The sequence below is a fragment of the Puccinia triticina genome, chromosome 1A, assembly GCF_026914185.1.
Source record: "Puccinia triticina chromosome 1A, complete sequence".
Lineage (NCBI taxonomy): Eukaryota > Fungi > Basidiomycota > Pucciniomycetes > Pucciniales > Pucciniaceae > Puccinia > Puccinia triticina.
The window spans coordinates 6386855-6401873 of record NC_070558.1 but is presented as its reverse complement, the minus strand read 5'-3'; the positions used below and the strand labels follow the sequence as shown (position 1 = coordinate 6401873).

Genomic DNA, 15019 nt, shown 5'->3' with positions numbered 1-15019 from the left:
ACCCCCTATGATTTTATGTACAAAAATCTCATGCAATTTTGAACACCATAACTGTCACAAGCTGGAGAGTCTACCGGGTATATTAGGGCATATTCAACAGTGGCCACCATGTGGCTGCACACCAAAACTTGGATCTTTTTTGCAGTGTTAAACTTGGATTTTCTTAATTACCCAGTTATTACATTTTTACTTTGACAAAAAATATAAAACACAAGCTTCAAGGCATCCTGGGACTGATGTAGTGAAGAGAGCTGAGAACAGAGGCACATTGCTGGTGAGGGACAGGGTTTGTGGAAGGATAAGTGTATTTCATGAAGACTGACAAAGGTGAAGAAAACAAATGAAACAAAAAGGAAAACAGAAAGAACAAAGAGAAAAAGAAAACAGGAGAACAAGGAGAGTAGAATGAGAGAGATAAATCATACCTGAGAACAGAGGCACATTGCTGGTGAGTAAGGCAGTTTGTGGAAGGATGAGGGAAGGGATCTTTCCACTGGCTCTGTCTCAGGTATGGGAAAGAAACTAGTAACATGTATGTGATAGGTGAGTGAAAGATGGAAAGGAAATGAAATGTGAAGGAAACTTGTAACATGTGTGTGAAAATAACCAAGAGTGTGAAGCAGAAAAACAGACTGAAATACTGTAAGGTAGCTCAACAAGGACTATGCCATGAAATATTTCAACTCATCTTGTGGGTTATGCTTTCTTTTTCCTAGGGTTTCCGGTACTTGTTGAGCCAGATGCAGATTTGGTACGCTCCTTGGTGAGAAAAGCTCGAGCCATTTCAATAAGCTCCGCTTTCAATGGGTACTTTCCACTGATCGGTAATTCTTTCTTAAATATCAAGTACTCCTTTAGCAGCGATACGGTCAACTAATTTTTCATGATAATTCAATGAATTTCAGTTTCGATTTCTGGAACTAGGGAAAGTCAAAGCATGGAGTCGGCTGTTTGAAAAATTATTTAGCGCTCACTTTATTTTCTTTCCGAGAAGCAAATGCGGATTCAACCACTTCGACGTCAACACCCTCTCCATCTTCGATCCGGCGTCGTTTTTTAGTCACGGAGTTCTCAGGAATCACACTTTCTGCTGCCCGCGGATCCTTATCAACTTCTTCCCTTAATTCTCTAATCAAGGACCCACAGCGCTGTCAATGCGTGTCAATCAGAAAACAGCGGCAATCAGTATGACACAATGCGCTTGATTTAAATCAAACCGAGCAGCTCCAGAACCAGATTGCTGTCTAACCTCTTTGATTAACGGATACCAGGGTAATGACTGGTCCTCAACAGGTTCGAACTTTTCGTTGAGGTATTTAGCTGCCAAGAAGTCATAATGATATTGGAGAGCGGGGTTGAGAATTCTTTGAGGCATATAATCTACTCTTAACTTTTCACATGAAAAGATCATCAATGTTTTTGTCAATTGTGGTCCGTGAATCAAGGCTCACCTTTCGCACAATCTTGTCGGCAAGCTGAGTAATATGATTGCTGTTCTCATCCGCTGTTCAAAATTTGGGAGCAAGATATAATTAGAACGTACGGTTTGTGGGGGAGAAGTGAGAATAACAAACGTTCCAAACAATCCAGTTGAGTTACTGTTGGAGGTGGATTGAGATCGTCGGCCCAAGGCAATATACATAAATGCATCCCAGGGGGTTGCAATTGGGTTCTAGAGTCTTCATCGAAGACTTCCAACTAGAACGGGGCGCAATCAATAATCGAGACACTGGCCTTGGGAATCACTTGGGCTAGATGCTCAACTTGCGGTAAAATGGCCACAAGTGTTGGTGTGTCATTCTTGCGACTGCGTAACAAACCATAGCCGATCTTATCCTTCTTTGCCATAGAGTGAAGCAGAGCAGAAAAGGCTCTTGTAGAACCCACGAATGTCTTGATCGAAAATACAAAAATCGGTAAGCTTGTTGAATCATCATGTTGAGATCATGAACTCACATCTTCGTTTGGGTAGATGTAATAAGCATGCTTAACGTGATGTGTCCACGATAGCTCATCTCGTGGTCGGAAGCCTAGGAGTACCAAGCCTACGTAGTTTTTACGGTTTTTTGGAAGTTAGGAATTGATGCGTGGGGTTGAAAGTTTGAAATCGGATGTTTGAACAAACTCGCCCTTTTCCAGGCCCAACGTGCGCATCCTTTCAATTTCATCGTTGGTAAAAATTACCCTGCGAAAGGTTTTCAGCTCTTTGGTATCTCCCACAGGAAAATAGTTGACGATGTCTTTCTTATCAACCAATGCTGTTGAATCCTAAGATAATTCAAGTTTTCGAGCCGCAGCATGTTGGTCAGTACGATAAGACATCAGTAAGGCAAAAGCAACCTGAAAAGAATCTTAACTGCATCTATATATTCGGTGAGAACTTTGACTTGTTCATTGGAGCTGGTATGTGGGTCCACGAGAATAGCTGCCTTCCTTTTTTGTTCTACTGCTAATACAAAGCCTCCAACACCAATTTCCATGCCTTCCCCAATTTTAAAAGGAATTTTAAAGGCACTCCTTTTATCCATTCTACGGATCAAGACTTCCTTCAGAATTTTTTCGCCCCATGAATTCAGATCCAAGTCCAACAATGAGAGTGAAGCCGCTGGGCCTGATGGGTCAGCATCGGGTTTGGAGCTTCTATAGGATTCTACAATTGACTAATTCATGTAATAGAATAATTCAATCAGTGTACCCGGGAAAGTCAGATACGGCGACGACTTAGGCGAATGGTAGGGAAAGGTGAACTTACCGTATAGAAATCGCCTGGATGGAGTGGTGTCGAAGGATGGTTGAAAAAACAGTCAAAGCTGACGCCAATTTCCCTTAGATCCTACAAGATGTGGATCCACATGGATAAATACAGGAAGGTTGTCGCATTAGTTTGATTAATTCAATGGATCTTTTTCTGCTTTGAGCTTACCCTATACATAGTATCGATCGGTTTGTTTGAAGATGTCAGGGGACAAGTGTTATCGGTGATCCAGACGATTCGTTTCTCAGTTTGTTTTGCGCAGCTGTTGGAACAGCAAAGGACGGGCGGTGAATGTGATGCCCCAAGATGATGAGAAAGCAAAGAGCTAGTGAAACCTACCGGTCCGAGATTCGATTTAGACATGCTTTCAGGGCCTGATGAATTTCACTTGGCTGGCTCGCCCGTGGCGCAAACATTCTCTTGACTTCCTCAGGATCACGTTCGCATTCTGCGTGGAGAAAACGAGTGAGAACAACGACAAGGGCAAGTAGGTATGGTATGTTTACCTGCTTACTTTCGATTAATGCTTTGATTTTTTTGATTGATGGGGCGTCGACGGGCTGGAGATCCAGCAAAAAATTGCACGCTGACCAAGAGTCCGAGCCCGTCACAGAACCAGTTTGCTAGGGATGTCATCAGAACCAATAGGTGAATTAGGGCTGATATAACACCACAGGTGGGACGGGAGCATGACGAAACCAACCGCATTGAAAATCATCAACCCAATGCTATCTTTCGGATTCGATATGATCTTTTTCTTCATCAGTTGGTAGGCAGCTTTAATTGTTTCTAGCAAGCAGCAGCTTGATTCGTTGGATCCAGCAGTCTCTGCATCTTCCTCGCATTTAGGTACCCAGGATAGCATCGATTCCGTCGTCTCAATCGCGATTATGACCGCATACTTGCGTGCCGAGTCCTATATCAAGAAGTCGACAAACATCAGCTTCGATGACTCCTCAGATTCCAGGTTAACCAACTGGAAGCTGATGCGAACCGAATCAATCGACTATCTTGTGTGTCGGATGATCATAGGAAATGCGATGCTCGGATCTTCAATATCTAACCTGATCATACGTCTCCTCATCATCGCCAACCTCATCCGCTCCCCATATTGAAGGCCCAGATTGACTCATTCTAAGATCAGCTCCGCCTTCGCTTGCGAGAAAGTATTATGTCGTGCAAATACGCCAGCAGGAAACGTGCGTTGATCCTGAAGTGACGGGGTTCTGAAGTTGTGTTGAGGCTCGTTTTCGACTTTCCAAACGCGAGGAGTTAAGCCAGACGCGACGTATCAGTCCCGTACATGTCACAACTGTCACAGCCTGCTAGCCCATTCTCTGTCACAAAGTCATCACAGCACTGTCACACTCGCTGCCGCTCCCAGCATCTCCACCACGCTATTTGGGGCCCTATTTGTCAGCGTTTGTGATGCCAAGAGCTATGGCTCTTCTAGATACAGCCGCTGATATGCTGTGAGGACGCGTCTTTCGACGCAATGGGTGGGCTAGGGAAGGTTTAGACCTTGTGGGAATGAACAGAGCGGCTGCAAGAGCCATGGAGTATTTAAGTGCCCTCTGGGGTGGGTTCTACAGGGCCTGCGGGAGCAGGGGTATTTTCAGTTACCTGTGGCTTCTGGGGCCTGTGTAACAGGTTTATTTTAAGTGTTATTGAAGGAGCTATCCAATATGGGATGCTGAACAAAGGAACAGGGAGGGACTTACTATAGCAAAGTCCCGGAACTAAAAGGAATCAAAGTATCCTCTGACAAAGTGCTATCAGGGAATTTTGGTGAAGGGGAGCTTTGGTTGATGTATTGGATGGCAATATGGCTGGAGGGTTTGACAATTCTGGCCTTTGATAACTCAGGCAATGCTTCCTTTTCAGTGCTTTGGGAGTCATCTTTAGCTCTCTTTTCTCCTAGTTCTCAGCCGCAAAGAAGTTTAAAGTTTCTACGCCTCAAAGCTATTACTGGCACATGTGTAACCTGTTGCTCTTGGTTACAGGTTGCCAAGGCTTGATACAGTTATACTTCTTGTCTATATTTTATCCGCTCCTATCAGGGGGGTTCACAATAGGATAAGAGTAAAATTTTAGAGTCAATTTTAAGGTCTTTATCAACAAATTTTTAAAAATCTGGCAAGGTGTACAGGACTGGGTATCCCCTGAGAATCAGAGCAACGTCTTTATTTTTTGAAAAGTTGTTCATAAAGGCCTTAAAATTAGCTCTGAAGTTTTATTTTTATCCTATTGTGAACCCCCCTATTACAGTTGGCTACTAACATGTGATCCTTTGCAAGTTGTGTGGCTTTCTAAGAGGATACTTCTCTTGTAAATTTTTAGTTGAGCATCTGAGTGTAAGGAATTTAGATGTCCTTCACTGAGAGTGTTGAAGATGTGAAACCAGGAACGGGCTTGTCAGCCTTAGAAACATTATTACATGTCCAAAAGACTGCCTTCTTATCTTGTAAATGTGACTATAACAATGTAGTAATTTGGTAGTAACATTTTAATTTTTTTATACTTTGCAAGGCAATAGCCCCCAAATTTGGGGTTCCAGGGTGTGTGAAAGAATATATCTGTTGTGTCTGCTCACACGGACTCAGGTACAGAGCCTGAAGGATTGAAGACTTGAAGGTTCTGTTCAGGTGGAGTAAGATGCGGTTAATACAAATGCAGAGAATTGAAAACGGCATTAGATGCATACACCACTGGTTCAGCTGGATATCATCTGGATGCTTTTGGGAATGTCAGGGTGATATCACCCAGCCCTGTAAGCTTACACGGCGGTTGAATAGCGCGGTCAAAAGAGCCGCAAGTTTGGCCGTCAAATTGACGGTGTGAGACTCCAAAAGTGGGTTGCACCCCTTTTGGCTGAATTTATAGAAGTATGTGTGGGGAAACCCCTGCCTCTCTGAAAATCAGACTGACAACACCCCCAAGCTAAGCTTGGAAGAAGAAGATGTGGACAGTGTAGTTGTTAATAGCCTTGCAAGGAATTATTTGGGACTCTTATGGCGAAGTATTGGTTATTTGTAGGGTGTAACTGGTATGTATATTGCGTAGTAAATATGTGCTGTTGTGTTTAAAATTTTTTGTTGGCTAGGTACTCTGTGTACTTTTGCATGAGGAGCCAGAAAAACAGTGGAGAAGAGCCTCCTTTTATAGACAAGAGTGAGGGATTTTTGCCCCCTGGAGGATTACAATTTCCCTGCAAAAAGTGCAGGTAGCACAGCAATACAAGTATGGAATATTCTAGTATATATGGAGACAGCAGAGGCTGTGCAACAATACAGCAGAGGCTGTGCAACAACACATGAAACCAAGAAGAAATAGAATGTTCCAAAATAGTCTATCAACTGTAATGGAAGTTTTGCCTTAGGAACAAGAAGGATTGGAATATTCTGGAGAAAAAAAGTTGTCATGTTCAAAGAAGTGCCCAATAGCAACAAGATAAGGATCTGTACATACTTCCTTTCAGGTTTTGGGGGTCAAAGCCTCTACTTGGACTTGGACTTTCATCCCTCCAATAATTAACTCCTGATCTCTGGTTATTCAAATATATTGTAAAAGATGGTAATGTAACACTGCATACATTAGGAGTATGCAACAAGAAATGACTGTAAATATGCATGCATATGTAAAAATTACTATGTAGACTTGCTATGTATATGTAACTGAACTATGTAACTGTGAAAATTATGTGTAAGCTAAAAAAAATTGAATTTTTCCTTCCTATACAAGAGCGTTGACCACAACGGTGCCCCCTCAGCCATTGTTGATTGGCAAAAGACAGCCCCTGTGTCAGCTGTCAGCCATCAAATTGACAGTATCCCCTCAGCCATTGTTGACCGGCAAAAAACAGCCCCCGCGTTGTGATGTGCCAAATCTGTTTCAAGTATCAAATTGCATAAAGTGATGGTTGAATACATGAGAAGGAGTTATATTCTTAGATTTATTATTGTACAATTAGATTCTCAAGTTTATTTAGCCCCTAGTCACTCACTGGAACCACTAGGATAGCTCCACTCAGTCAAAAGTTATTTTGGTTAAATGGTTTTCATCCAACATAAGTAAATAGTTTAGTAGTACATTGGTAGTACATAATATGGTATTTGAGCCAAGCACAACTGGGTCATATTTTTTGTGCATATTCAATTAGAGTTACGGCTAGAACCACAAGTTGGCCATATTTGTATGCATATCCAATTAGACTTAGGGCTAGAACCACAAGTCGGCCGCCTTGTAAATAATATAAGGAGTCCTTCCTCCCCCCTCATCTGAATTCAGCATGTGAATAGCAGCCACCAACCAACCAGTAACTCATTCATTTAACAGTGTGATCTCAAACATCCACTCACCCAACACCTGTGATCAAAATCAAGTTCTTAAATAGCTTGTGTCATTCCACATCATCTACATTGTTTAATGATCTAAGTCTGATAGACTACTGCACATAGTGATCTCTATCAAGTTTTTGCTACAACAATAAATAAATTTTGTTGTCAGAATCCTTGTGTATTACAATAGAGGGGTAGGTCCTTCAAACCACCCGTAACATAAACTAGAGGCCAAGGCGGCTTTGCCGCTGCAATTTGAGGGGTCCAGAAAGTATCTCTCCAAGATAAATTCTTACCCATCTTACAATGCACATCACTGATGAGTATGAACCTCATCAGGTCTTAATTTCATTATGTACCACACAGTTTGAAAATTTAAAATCATATAATATTTGATAAAATAAAATCATTTTAGTATCACAAAACTTTGGGTTTTGGCAATTAGGGTGTTCAAAGTTGACTTGCATAAAATCATAACACCATAAAATCATAAAATTCTAAGCTGAAAAAAATATGTTGCACCCAAGCACTCAAATTAGAGCAACATTTCTAGAATAGTACATATGAAATCATCACTTGAAAGTTTTATAATTTTATGATTTTATGCATTGAAAATTTTATGATTTCAACTTTGAACACCCTTAATGCCTTGTTTTCCATAATTTTTGCTTATGCTGATCATTTCTGAAAATTAAAGCCAAAAAAACATAAAACCTGTTGAAGTTGTAGTTTCAACCAGTCCTTTCTATCCTCAAAGTTGACATGTAGTTCACCACAGATGGATCATCGTATATCTTGCTTGATAGATCAAATGTGCTGTCAGACTCAAGGATTTTATGGCCCATTAGATTTATTTTGACTGGTTCTAAAATCCATTGTGGACTCAACAAACAGCATCTTAATTTACGATCATCTACTGACAAATTACATAAATAGCATAAATAAGTAAATAGTGAACAGGGGTTCAAAGAAGCATAAGATGGCAGGTTCAGGTCCATGGACAACACACTCAAATAAACACAGAAATGCGGGGGGAGGGCCCGCGGTTGATGGAAGAGACAGCACGTCAAGAATTGTCTGGGAGAGGATGCGCGTGATGAGGGGCCTCAAGGCCGCCCAAAAGCCCCGTCTATTCCAGCAAAAAAACAGACCGGTTTTTGCGCGGGCTGAGTAGGGAGAGGAAAGGGGGGTTTGGACTTGACAATAGAGTCAAGCCAGCGGTTGGAGTGCAGACTTGAGCTCAGGGTGCCGGCAGATCTGGCCTTCAAGGCGGGCAGGGCCGTTGGATGGGGGTGTCGGGCAACAGGAAGGGGGGCGGGCCAAGAAGCAGGATGTTGATGAGGACGCTGCCCCCGGAGTTGCAATTGCTGTTGTCTCCCTCACCCTGTTCAAGAGTGTTAGACCGGCGAGAGAGGATGGAGGTGGCGGAGGCGGAGGGCAAGAGCAGGTCAAGCAAGAACATTCTGCGCCGGAGCTGTTGCTTGGCGGGGTCAGGCGTGGCCTTCTTGTTGACAACTCGGGCGGGTGCTGCTTGTCCTACTCGCACTATTTAGCTGGTCTGTGTTTGTTGAGCCCCCACTGGGGAAGCTCTTTCCTAAATTTGAGCTCAATAACACCAAAATTGATGCAGAGGGCTGGTGGTGTTCAATGATCAAACCCACCGGGCTCACCCACAACGCCATCATTGAGATCAATTTGCCCTTGCCTTCATTTTTGTAGCCCAAAGACAACAAGATCATTTCACTTCAACTCTTGAGATTGATCTGTCAACTGTTACAGCAGCGCTCTTTCAGGACACAGGAACATTGTTGTATTGTGTGGGAGGATGAGCGGAATGGAGACTGGCAAGAAATAAATCTTGCAGACCAATTGGCCTAAACACCCTGGAAGCACAGCCATCATTGAGCGCATTCAGGTGATTGAACACTTCCAGGATATGGGTGAGGATCTATATATGGGCGGGCAATCAGACAGGCTGGGGTTCAGGAGGGGTTGCTGAGAGCTGGGCAAGTGGTGGATCTTGACGGTGGGATAGGAGAGGAGGGAGCGGCTGAATGGGGTGAGTCTTGAGGGCTGCTGCTGGTGGTGGTGGCGGCAAGATGTTAGCGCTGCAGGTGAAGAAATGGTTTGCCTTGGCAAGCTCAGGGTGATTGCCCACGGGCAGCACACCATGGGTAATCCCCAGCAGAGGCCATCATCGTCTTATGGGCGGCCTCTAGCTTGTCCTTGTTGTCCTCATCAAACTGCTCTCCTCCCCACACTGGCTCGGCGGTCCCTAGGAAGGGTCCTTTGGTCGCTTCAAGCTGCTTGATCTGCGTTGCTACCAGGCCCTGTTTGGTATTGGTCAAGATGTTTTTGTACATCTTGTGGGGATGCCTCATTGCTTCTTTGTAGTCCCATGCCAAGCCAACGGTGTCGTTCCTGTTAATAAGCAAGAGCTTTTGGCCGTCCAGTGGCAAGGGTGAAAGCGCTGCGCTTCAAAAAGCGCAGCGGTTTTGGTGGCCGCTGCGCTGCGCTGAAAGTAGCGGCCCCGCCTGCTGCGCTACCGCTTTTTGGGTCTGGCAAGAAGCGGGGACCCGCTACTTTCAGCGGTAGCGCAGCGGAACCATTGCTGCGCTGCCGCTTTTTGACCTGGCCGCGTAGCGCTCCCCCGCTGCTAGCCAAAAAAGTGCAGCGCAGCACAAAGTACAGCTGTTTTGGTGGCCGCTGCGCGGTGCTGAAAGGAGCGGCCCTGTCTGCTGCGCTGCCGCTTTTTGGGTCAGGGAAAAAGCGGGCCCCCGCTATTTTCAGCGGTAGCGCAGCAGGACTGGCGCTGCGCTACCGCTTTTTGGGCTGACTGCGCAGCGGTTCCCTGCTGCGCTGCGCTAAAAGACCACTTTTTTGTAGCGCAGCGCAGCGTTTCAGCCTTGCCGGTGGTCAGAGTTGTGCCAAAGCACACTCCTTAAACGGAGTGTGCCAAAGCACACTCTGTTTAAGGAGTGTGCCAAAGCACACTCTGTTTAAGGAGTGTGTCAAAGCACACTCTGTTTAAGGAGTGTGCCAAAGCACACTCTGTTTAAGGAGTGTGCCAAAGCACACTCTGTTTAAGGAGTGTGCCAAAGCACACTCTGTTTAAGGAGTGTGCCAAAGCACACTCTGTTTAAGGAGTGTGCCAAAGCACACTCTGTTTAAGGAGTGTGCCAAAGCACACTCTGTTTAAGGAGTGTGCCAAAGCACACTCTGTTTAAGGAGTGTGCCAAAGCACACTCTGTTTAAGGAGTGTGCCAAAGCACACTCTGTTTAAGGAGTGTGCCAAAGCACACTCTGTTTAAGGAGTGTGCCAAAGCACACTCTGTTTAAGGAGTGTGCCAAAGCACACTCTGTTTAAGGAGTGTGCCAAAGCACACTCTGTTTAAGGAGTGTGCCAAAGCACACTCTGTTTAAGGAGTGTGCCAAAGCACACTCTGTTTAAGGAGTGTGCCAAAGCACACTCTGTTTAAGGAGTGTGCCAAAGCACACTCTGTTTAAGGAGTGTGCCAAAGCACACTCTGTTTAAGGAGTGTGCCAAAGCACACTCTGTTTAAGGAGTGTGCCAAAGCACACTCTGTTTAAGGAGTGTGCCAAAGCACACTCTGTTTAAGGAGTGTGCCAAAGCACACTCTGTTTAAGGAGTGTGCCAAAGCACACTCCCTTATTAGGAGTGTGCCAAAGCACACTCCTTTTAAGGAGTGTGCCAAAGCACACTCCCTTATTAGGAGTGTGCCAAAGCACACTCCCTTATTAGGAGTGTGCCAAAGCACACTCCCTTATTAGGAGTGTGCCAAAGCACACTCCCTTATTAGGAGTGTGCCAAAGCACACTCCCTTATTAGGAGTGTGCCAAAGCACACTCACTTGGCTTTGACTCGGAGGATTGAAGTGACTTGTGACTCCAACTCCGACTCACAGCTGGCAGAGATTCGCAGAGACTCAGCCAGTGCGTGCTCTTTTGACTCAACTCATATCCAACAGAGAAATGCAGACCTCAAAAAAGCTTATCAATTCATGTGCGCTCAGCTGGAGATCAGCACAAGATTAACTAAATACGTACATACAATGGTTTCTGGTTGACAGACGGCCAGGGGGAGAGAAATAAAGAAAAAGGATGTGGAATAGTTCATACAAAAGAGGAAAGACAAGTCAAAACAAGAAAACGGAAAGAAGATTGGAAGAGAAACCAAAGCCGGCGACGTCAAGACTGCCCTGCTTGACCAGCAAGGCTTGGTTTGAGCAGTTCCAGGATTTCTTGGTGTTCTACAACATGGAAAACAACTATCAGCAAAGGGAATTTCAGATCAAATAATAGTCCAACAACTTACAATGTTTGAGTGCTTCAAATTTAGTGTACATTTTAGTCTTGAATTTAGCAAAACCCAGAGCCAATTCTTGATTGTTAGAGATGGGACTGCAGCGGCAGAGCATGAGAACTGTTGGTTGATTTGATTAGTATTAATGGTGGTTTGTCAAAAAAAAAAAAAAAACCCACTGATTGACACTCAAACAGCTAAAAAGGCAATGACAATCAACATTGTATCTGCAGAGGGAGAAAGAAAGAAGGATGTTAGCAAACATTGTGTCATTTGAGTTGCAATGGTGATGAGCAACTTACTGGGATTTGTCAGAGCAACACGTTCAGACACAAAAGTTGCTGTGTTATTAATTTGGCTTGCAGAGATGTTTTTTGTGAAGGCGGAGGTGCGGTGACTGAGACAACAATGAATGGTAATGAATAGGACATACCAGCTCTGCAGCTTGTATCTACTGCATAGACATGGTCTTGAGGGGGGGCGAGTGTCACTAAATGTAACCTAACTGGTTAGGTCACAACAGGAGGGAGGTAGAGGAAATGAAAGAGGTCAGATTTTAGACTCGGAGTTGGAGTCAGAAATGGGAAACTCACCAAATACTAGCTTAACTCCATTGACAACCAGGCTGGTCCAGTTGACGGGGGAAGGCTGTCTGGGGGTAGGGATAATGGCAGGAATCACACCGGGCTGGGCCATTGAGCTTGAAAAGTGGGGTATGGAACAGATCCAAAGGTAAAAGCAGGAATAAAGAGAATTATGTAGGTGATTGAGATATAGGTCAAATGGAGGCTGTCTGACAATGGTATCACTCTTGGGTCTCATCCATGGATTGCACTCAGCTTAGAGGCAAAAAACACATATTGTCTTTCCTGTTAATCTTGGACCCGGCACTCTTTTTTTATGGATTTATGCAAGAGGATATAAAAACTTGAAATTGTGTTTCTGCCTTGGATGTCTCACAGCCTTCATGTTCCCTGTCAGGTCGGAAAGCGGCCGGGTTCTTGGTTGGCCCCTCCGTTGGAGCAGAGGGCGATGAGTTGGAAAGCTGAGGGATGGGTGCCAGGGTCTACAAACTGCCCTGGTTCTGAATATGAGCTCGGATTTTCACTGGCTCTACTCCAACATCATCTACTGGAGAATGGTGGCTCCGAGGGTAATTTCCGGCGTCGGCCTTGTCTGACAGATGTAACCCCGGAGAAAAAAGAACTGTATGTCTTATGTCAACAAGTCGAGGCAAAAGAGGTGCAAGCTTTTTGGTAAAGACAATACCTCTGGGCCAAGCAGTCAGCAAGAGATCACCAGCGGCTGGCCGCTTCTTCAGGCCGCTAAAAAGAGTCCAACTTCAACTGCACGAGTCTGCTTCTCAACGGCAAACCACCCACCGCCAGCTGTTGGGGCACAACCAATTTAGACTGGTTAAGTGCACCCCAATGCAAACTCGGTATGCCGCACACCATCGAATGTGACCCAGCCCGAGGAAATTGAACTCATGGAAAGAAACTAGCGCTGGAACCCATGGCCAGCGCCGGGGCATATGTATTGTGGGTATGGACTGGAAGTCCCAGGGGTCAAGTTTATGACGGCAAACAACCGCCTCGCGGGCCAACACACTCTGCACGCCATGCCCAGCCTCCGGCGAGACGGGTCACACCTTCACAGGCATCCCCCCATCCCATCTGGCATCAAGCCATCAATGGCCCACAAGGAACAGGCCCAGTTGGCACATCCAGGGCGGCGCGGCGTCGGCAGCGGAGGATCGCTTGGACATCCGTCACCCAAGGCTTGTTTGATCTTCTGGAGTGCACAGAGTCGTGCATGCTTGGCCCACAGAAAAAATACACTCCAATACACAGCTCGGAAGCACCAACAGATAGATGGAGCATAACCCGCTGATCTGTTCCTTTCAATCCATGTTTTTTTTAAAGTTTTCATGGGGGAATCATACACACATGTACCTCTACACAGTCCATAAATTTACTCTATATATAATATGTATGTATTTGTTCAAAGAATCGATTTTATGAACGGACAGAATACATACTATGCACTCAACAAACGACAGCAGCTGTATTCTTTTTTTAGGGTTTTTTTGGGGGAGAGGGGAGGAGTCAGAGCTTGAAGTCGGTCTTGACGTATTGGGTCTGCGAGGCAGCGGCCTCGTCGACGAACCTAGATGAAGAAGCGAGAGATCAGTTGGGGCTCAGAGGACGAGAGAAGGTGGGGATGGGGCTGACCAAAAGACCTGGCCGGGGGGGATAGGTTTGACGAGGGATGAGGGCAGGCCGAGCTGGGGCGAGTCGAGGACGTTCTGGATGACGTCTTTCTTGGCGGCGCCGACGGCGACAAAGGCTACCTTGTGGGCATGGTTGAGGACGGGGTAGGTGAGCGTGATCCGGGTCGAGGGCGGCTTGGGCGAGTCGGTCAGCCAGGACACCCAGGCCGAGTCTTCCTTCAACAACTCGTGCCCCGGGAACAGCGAACATGTGTGGCCATCTGGCCCCGCGCCCAACAGAATCAGATCGAAGCGGGGAAACGCCACCGCATTCTTGCCTGATAAATCCCACACACACACACACACACACACACACACATCAATATTGGATATGTTTGTTTGGGCTGGACAAGATCAAGCAGGGGTATACCTAGTTCGAGTCTCAAACTAGGATGATGAGAGGTGATGGATGATACTTGCCTGCGAATTCGTTCATCAACTGTTTCTCGTAGTCGTGAGCGACTTCCTCGGGGTCGTCGAGGTGCTCGGTGGAGATGGGATGGATGTTTTCGGTGGGGATGGGCACCTGGCTGAACAGGCCTTCATGGACGATGCGGTAGTTAGAATCTTCGTGGTCGAGGGGGACGACCCGCTCGTCGGCCAGGAAGACGACCCTATTGACGCAGCGGACGAAGGAGGAAGCGATGAGCCGAGGCGTGGTTTTCGGACGGCGCAGAGAGAGGGGGGGGGGGGGGGGGGGGCTGACCATTTGTCCCACTTGACCTCGGCCCGGCCAGTGAGCCCGTCGACGAGCGTCTTGGCCAACGATCCGCCGGAGACGGCGAGTGTGAACTTGGAGCGTTTCGAGAGCGCCTCCTCCTGGGCCTTGAGGACGAAGTCGCCGAGCGCCCGGGCGACCTGCTCCTTCGGCAGGACATACAGGATCGCCGGGTGGGGCGTCGTCGAGGGTGCGGGTGTCATCGATGCCATTCTGGGGGAGTGAGGTGGATGGTGTGGTTGGGGCTCGGTTTGGCTGCGACCCTCCCGCCAGAGTTCCACAGCATTCCACCCCAGCCCAGCAACACTCTTCCGCCGGGAAACCACACACACTACAGTGAACCTGTCCTAACCCATACCCTCCGGAGAACAACTTTCCTATGGGTTATCACAGGTTATGGGTCTGGGCAGTTACCTCCCATAACCCATACACTAACCCATAAATTATATGGGTTTGGACGGGTATCCGGGAAGCCTTTACATTGCCTGTCAAAACCCATATCTTTTCATGGGTTTTGAGAGGTTTTTATTTCTGGAAAAGTTTTGTATGTATATGCATACTATCTACATGGGTACATACATTAATCTACAAGCTTTTTAAGAAAGAATTAATT

At 46.0% G+C, this 15019-nt stretch overlaps 3 protein-coding genes across 3 annotated transcripts; all 3 read right to left on the bottom strand.

Moving 5' to 3' along the window:
- Window positions 1–696: 696 nt before the first annotated feature.
- Window positions 697–3888, bottom strand: PtA15_1A702 (uncharacterized protein; the record flags this gene model as incomplete). Its single annotated transcript, XM_053165758.1, has 15 exons — window positions 697–873; window positions 975–1148; window positions 1250–1390; window positions 1452–1504; window positions 1575–1698; window positions 1765–1893; window positions 1957–2045; window positions 2130–2268; window positions 2358–2660; window positions 2753–2833; window positions 2924–3017; window positions 3095–3203; window positions 3270–3378; window positions 3459–3671; window positions 3820–3888. 15 exons carry the CDS (start codon window positions 3886–3888, stop codon window positions 697–699), a joined length of 2004 nt encoding a protein of 667 aa, XP_053016917.1.
- Window positions 3889–9058: 5170 nt separating this feature from the next.
- PtA15_1A701 (uncharacterized protein) lies at window positions 9059–9455 on the bottom strand (the record flags this gene model as incomplete). Its single annotated transcript, XM_053165757.1, has 2 exons — window positions 9059–9200; window positions 9262–9455. The coding sequence occupies 2 exons, from the start codon at window positions 9453–9455 to the stop codon at window positions 9059–9061; spliced, it is 336 nt and encodes a 111-aa protein (XP_053016916.1).
- Window positions 9456–13524: 4069 nt separating this feature from the next.
- On the bottom strand, window positions 13525–14618 carry PtA15_1A700 (uncharacterized protein; the record flags this gene model as incomplete). The annotated part of the gene is made up of 4 exons (XM_053165756.1): window positions 13525–13585; window positions 13651–13966; window positions 14109–14302; window positions 14395–14618. 4 exons carry the CDS (start codon window positions 14616–14618, stop codon window positions 13525–13527), a joined length of 795 nt encoding a protein of 264 aa, XP_053016915.1.
- Window positions 14619–15019: the final 401 nt, after the last annotated feature.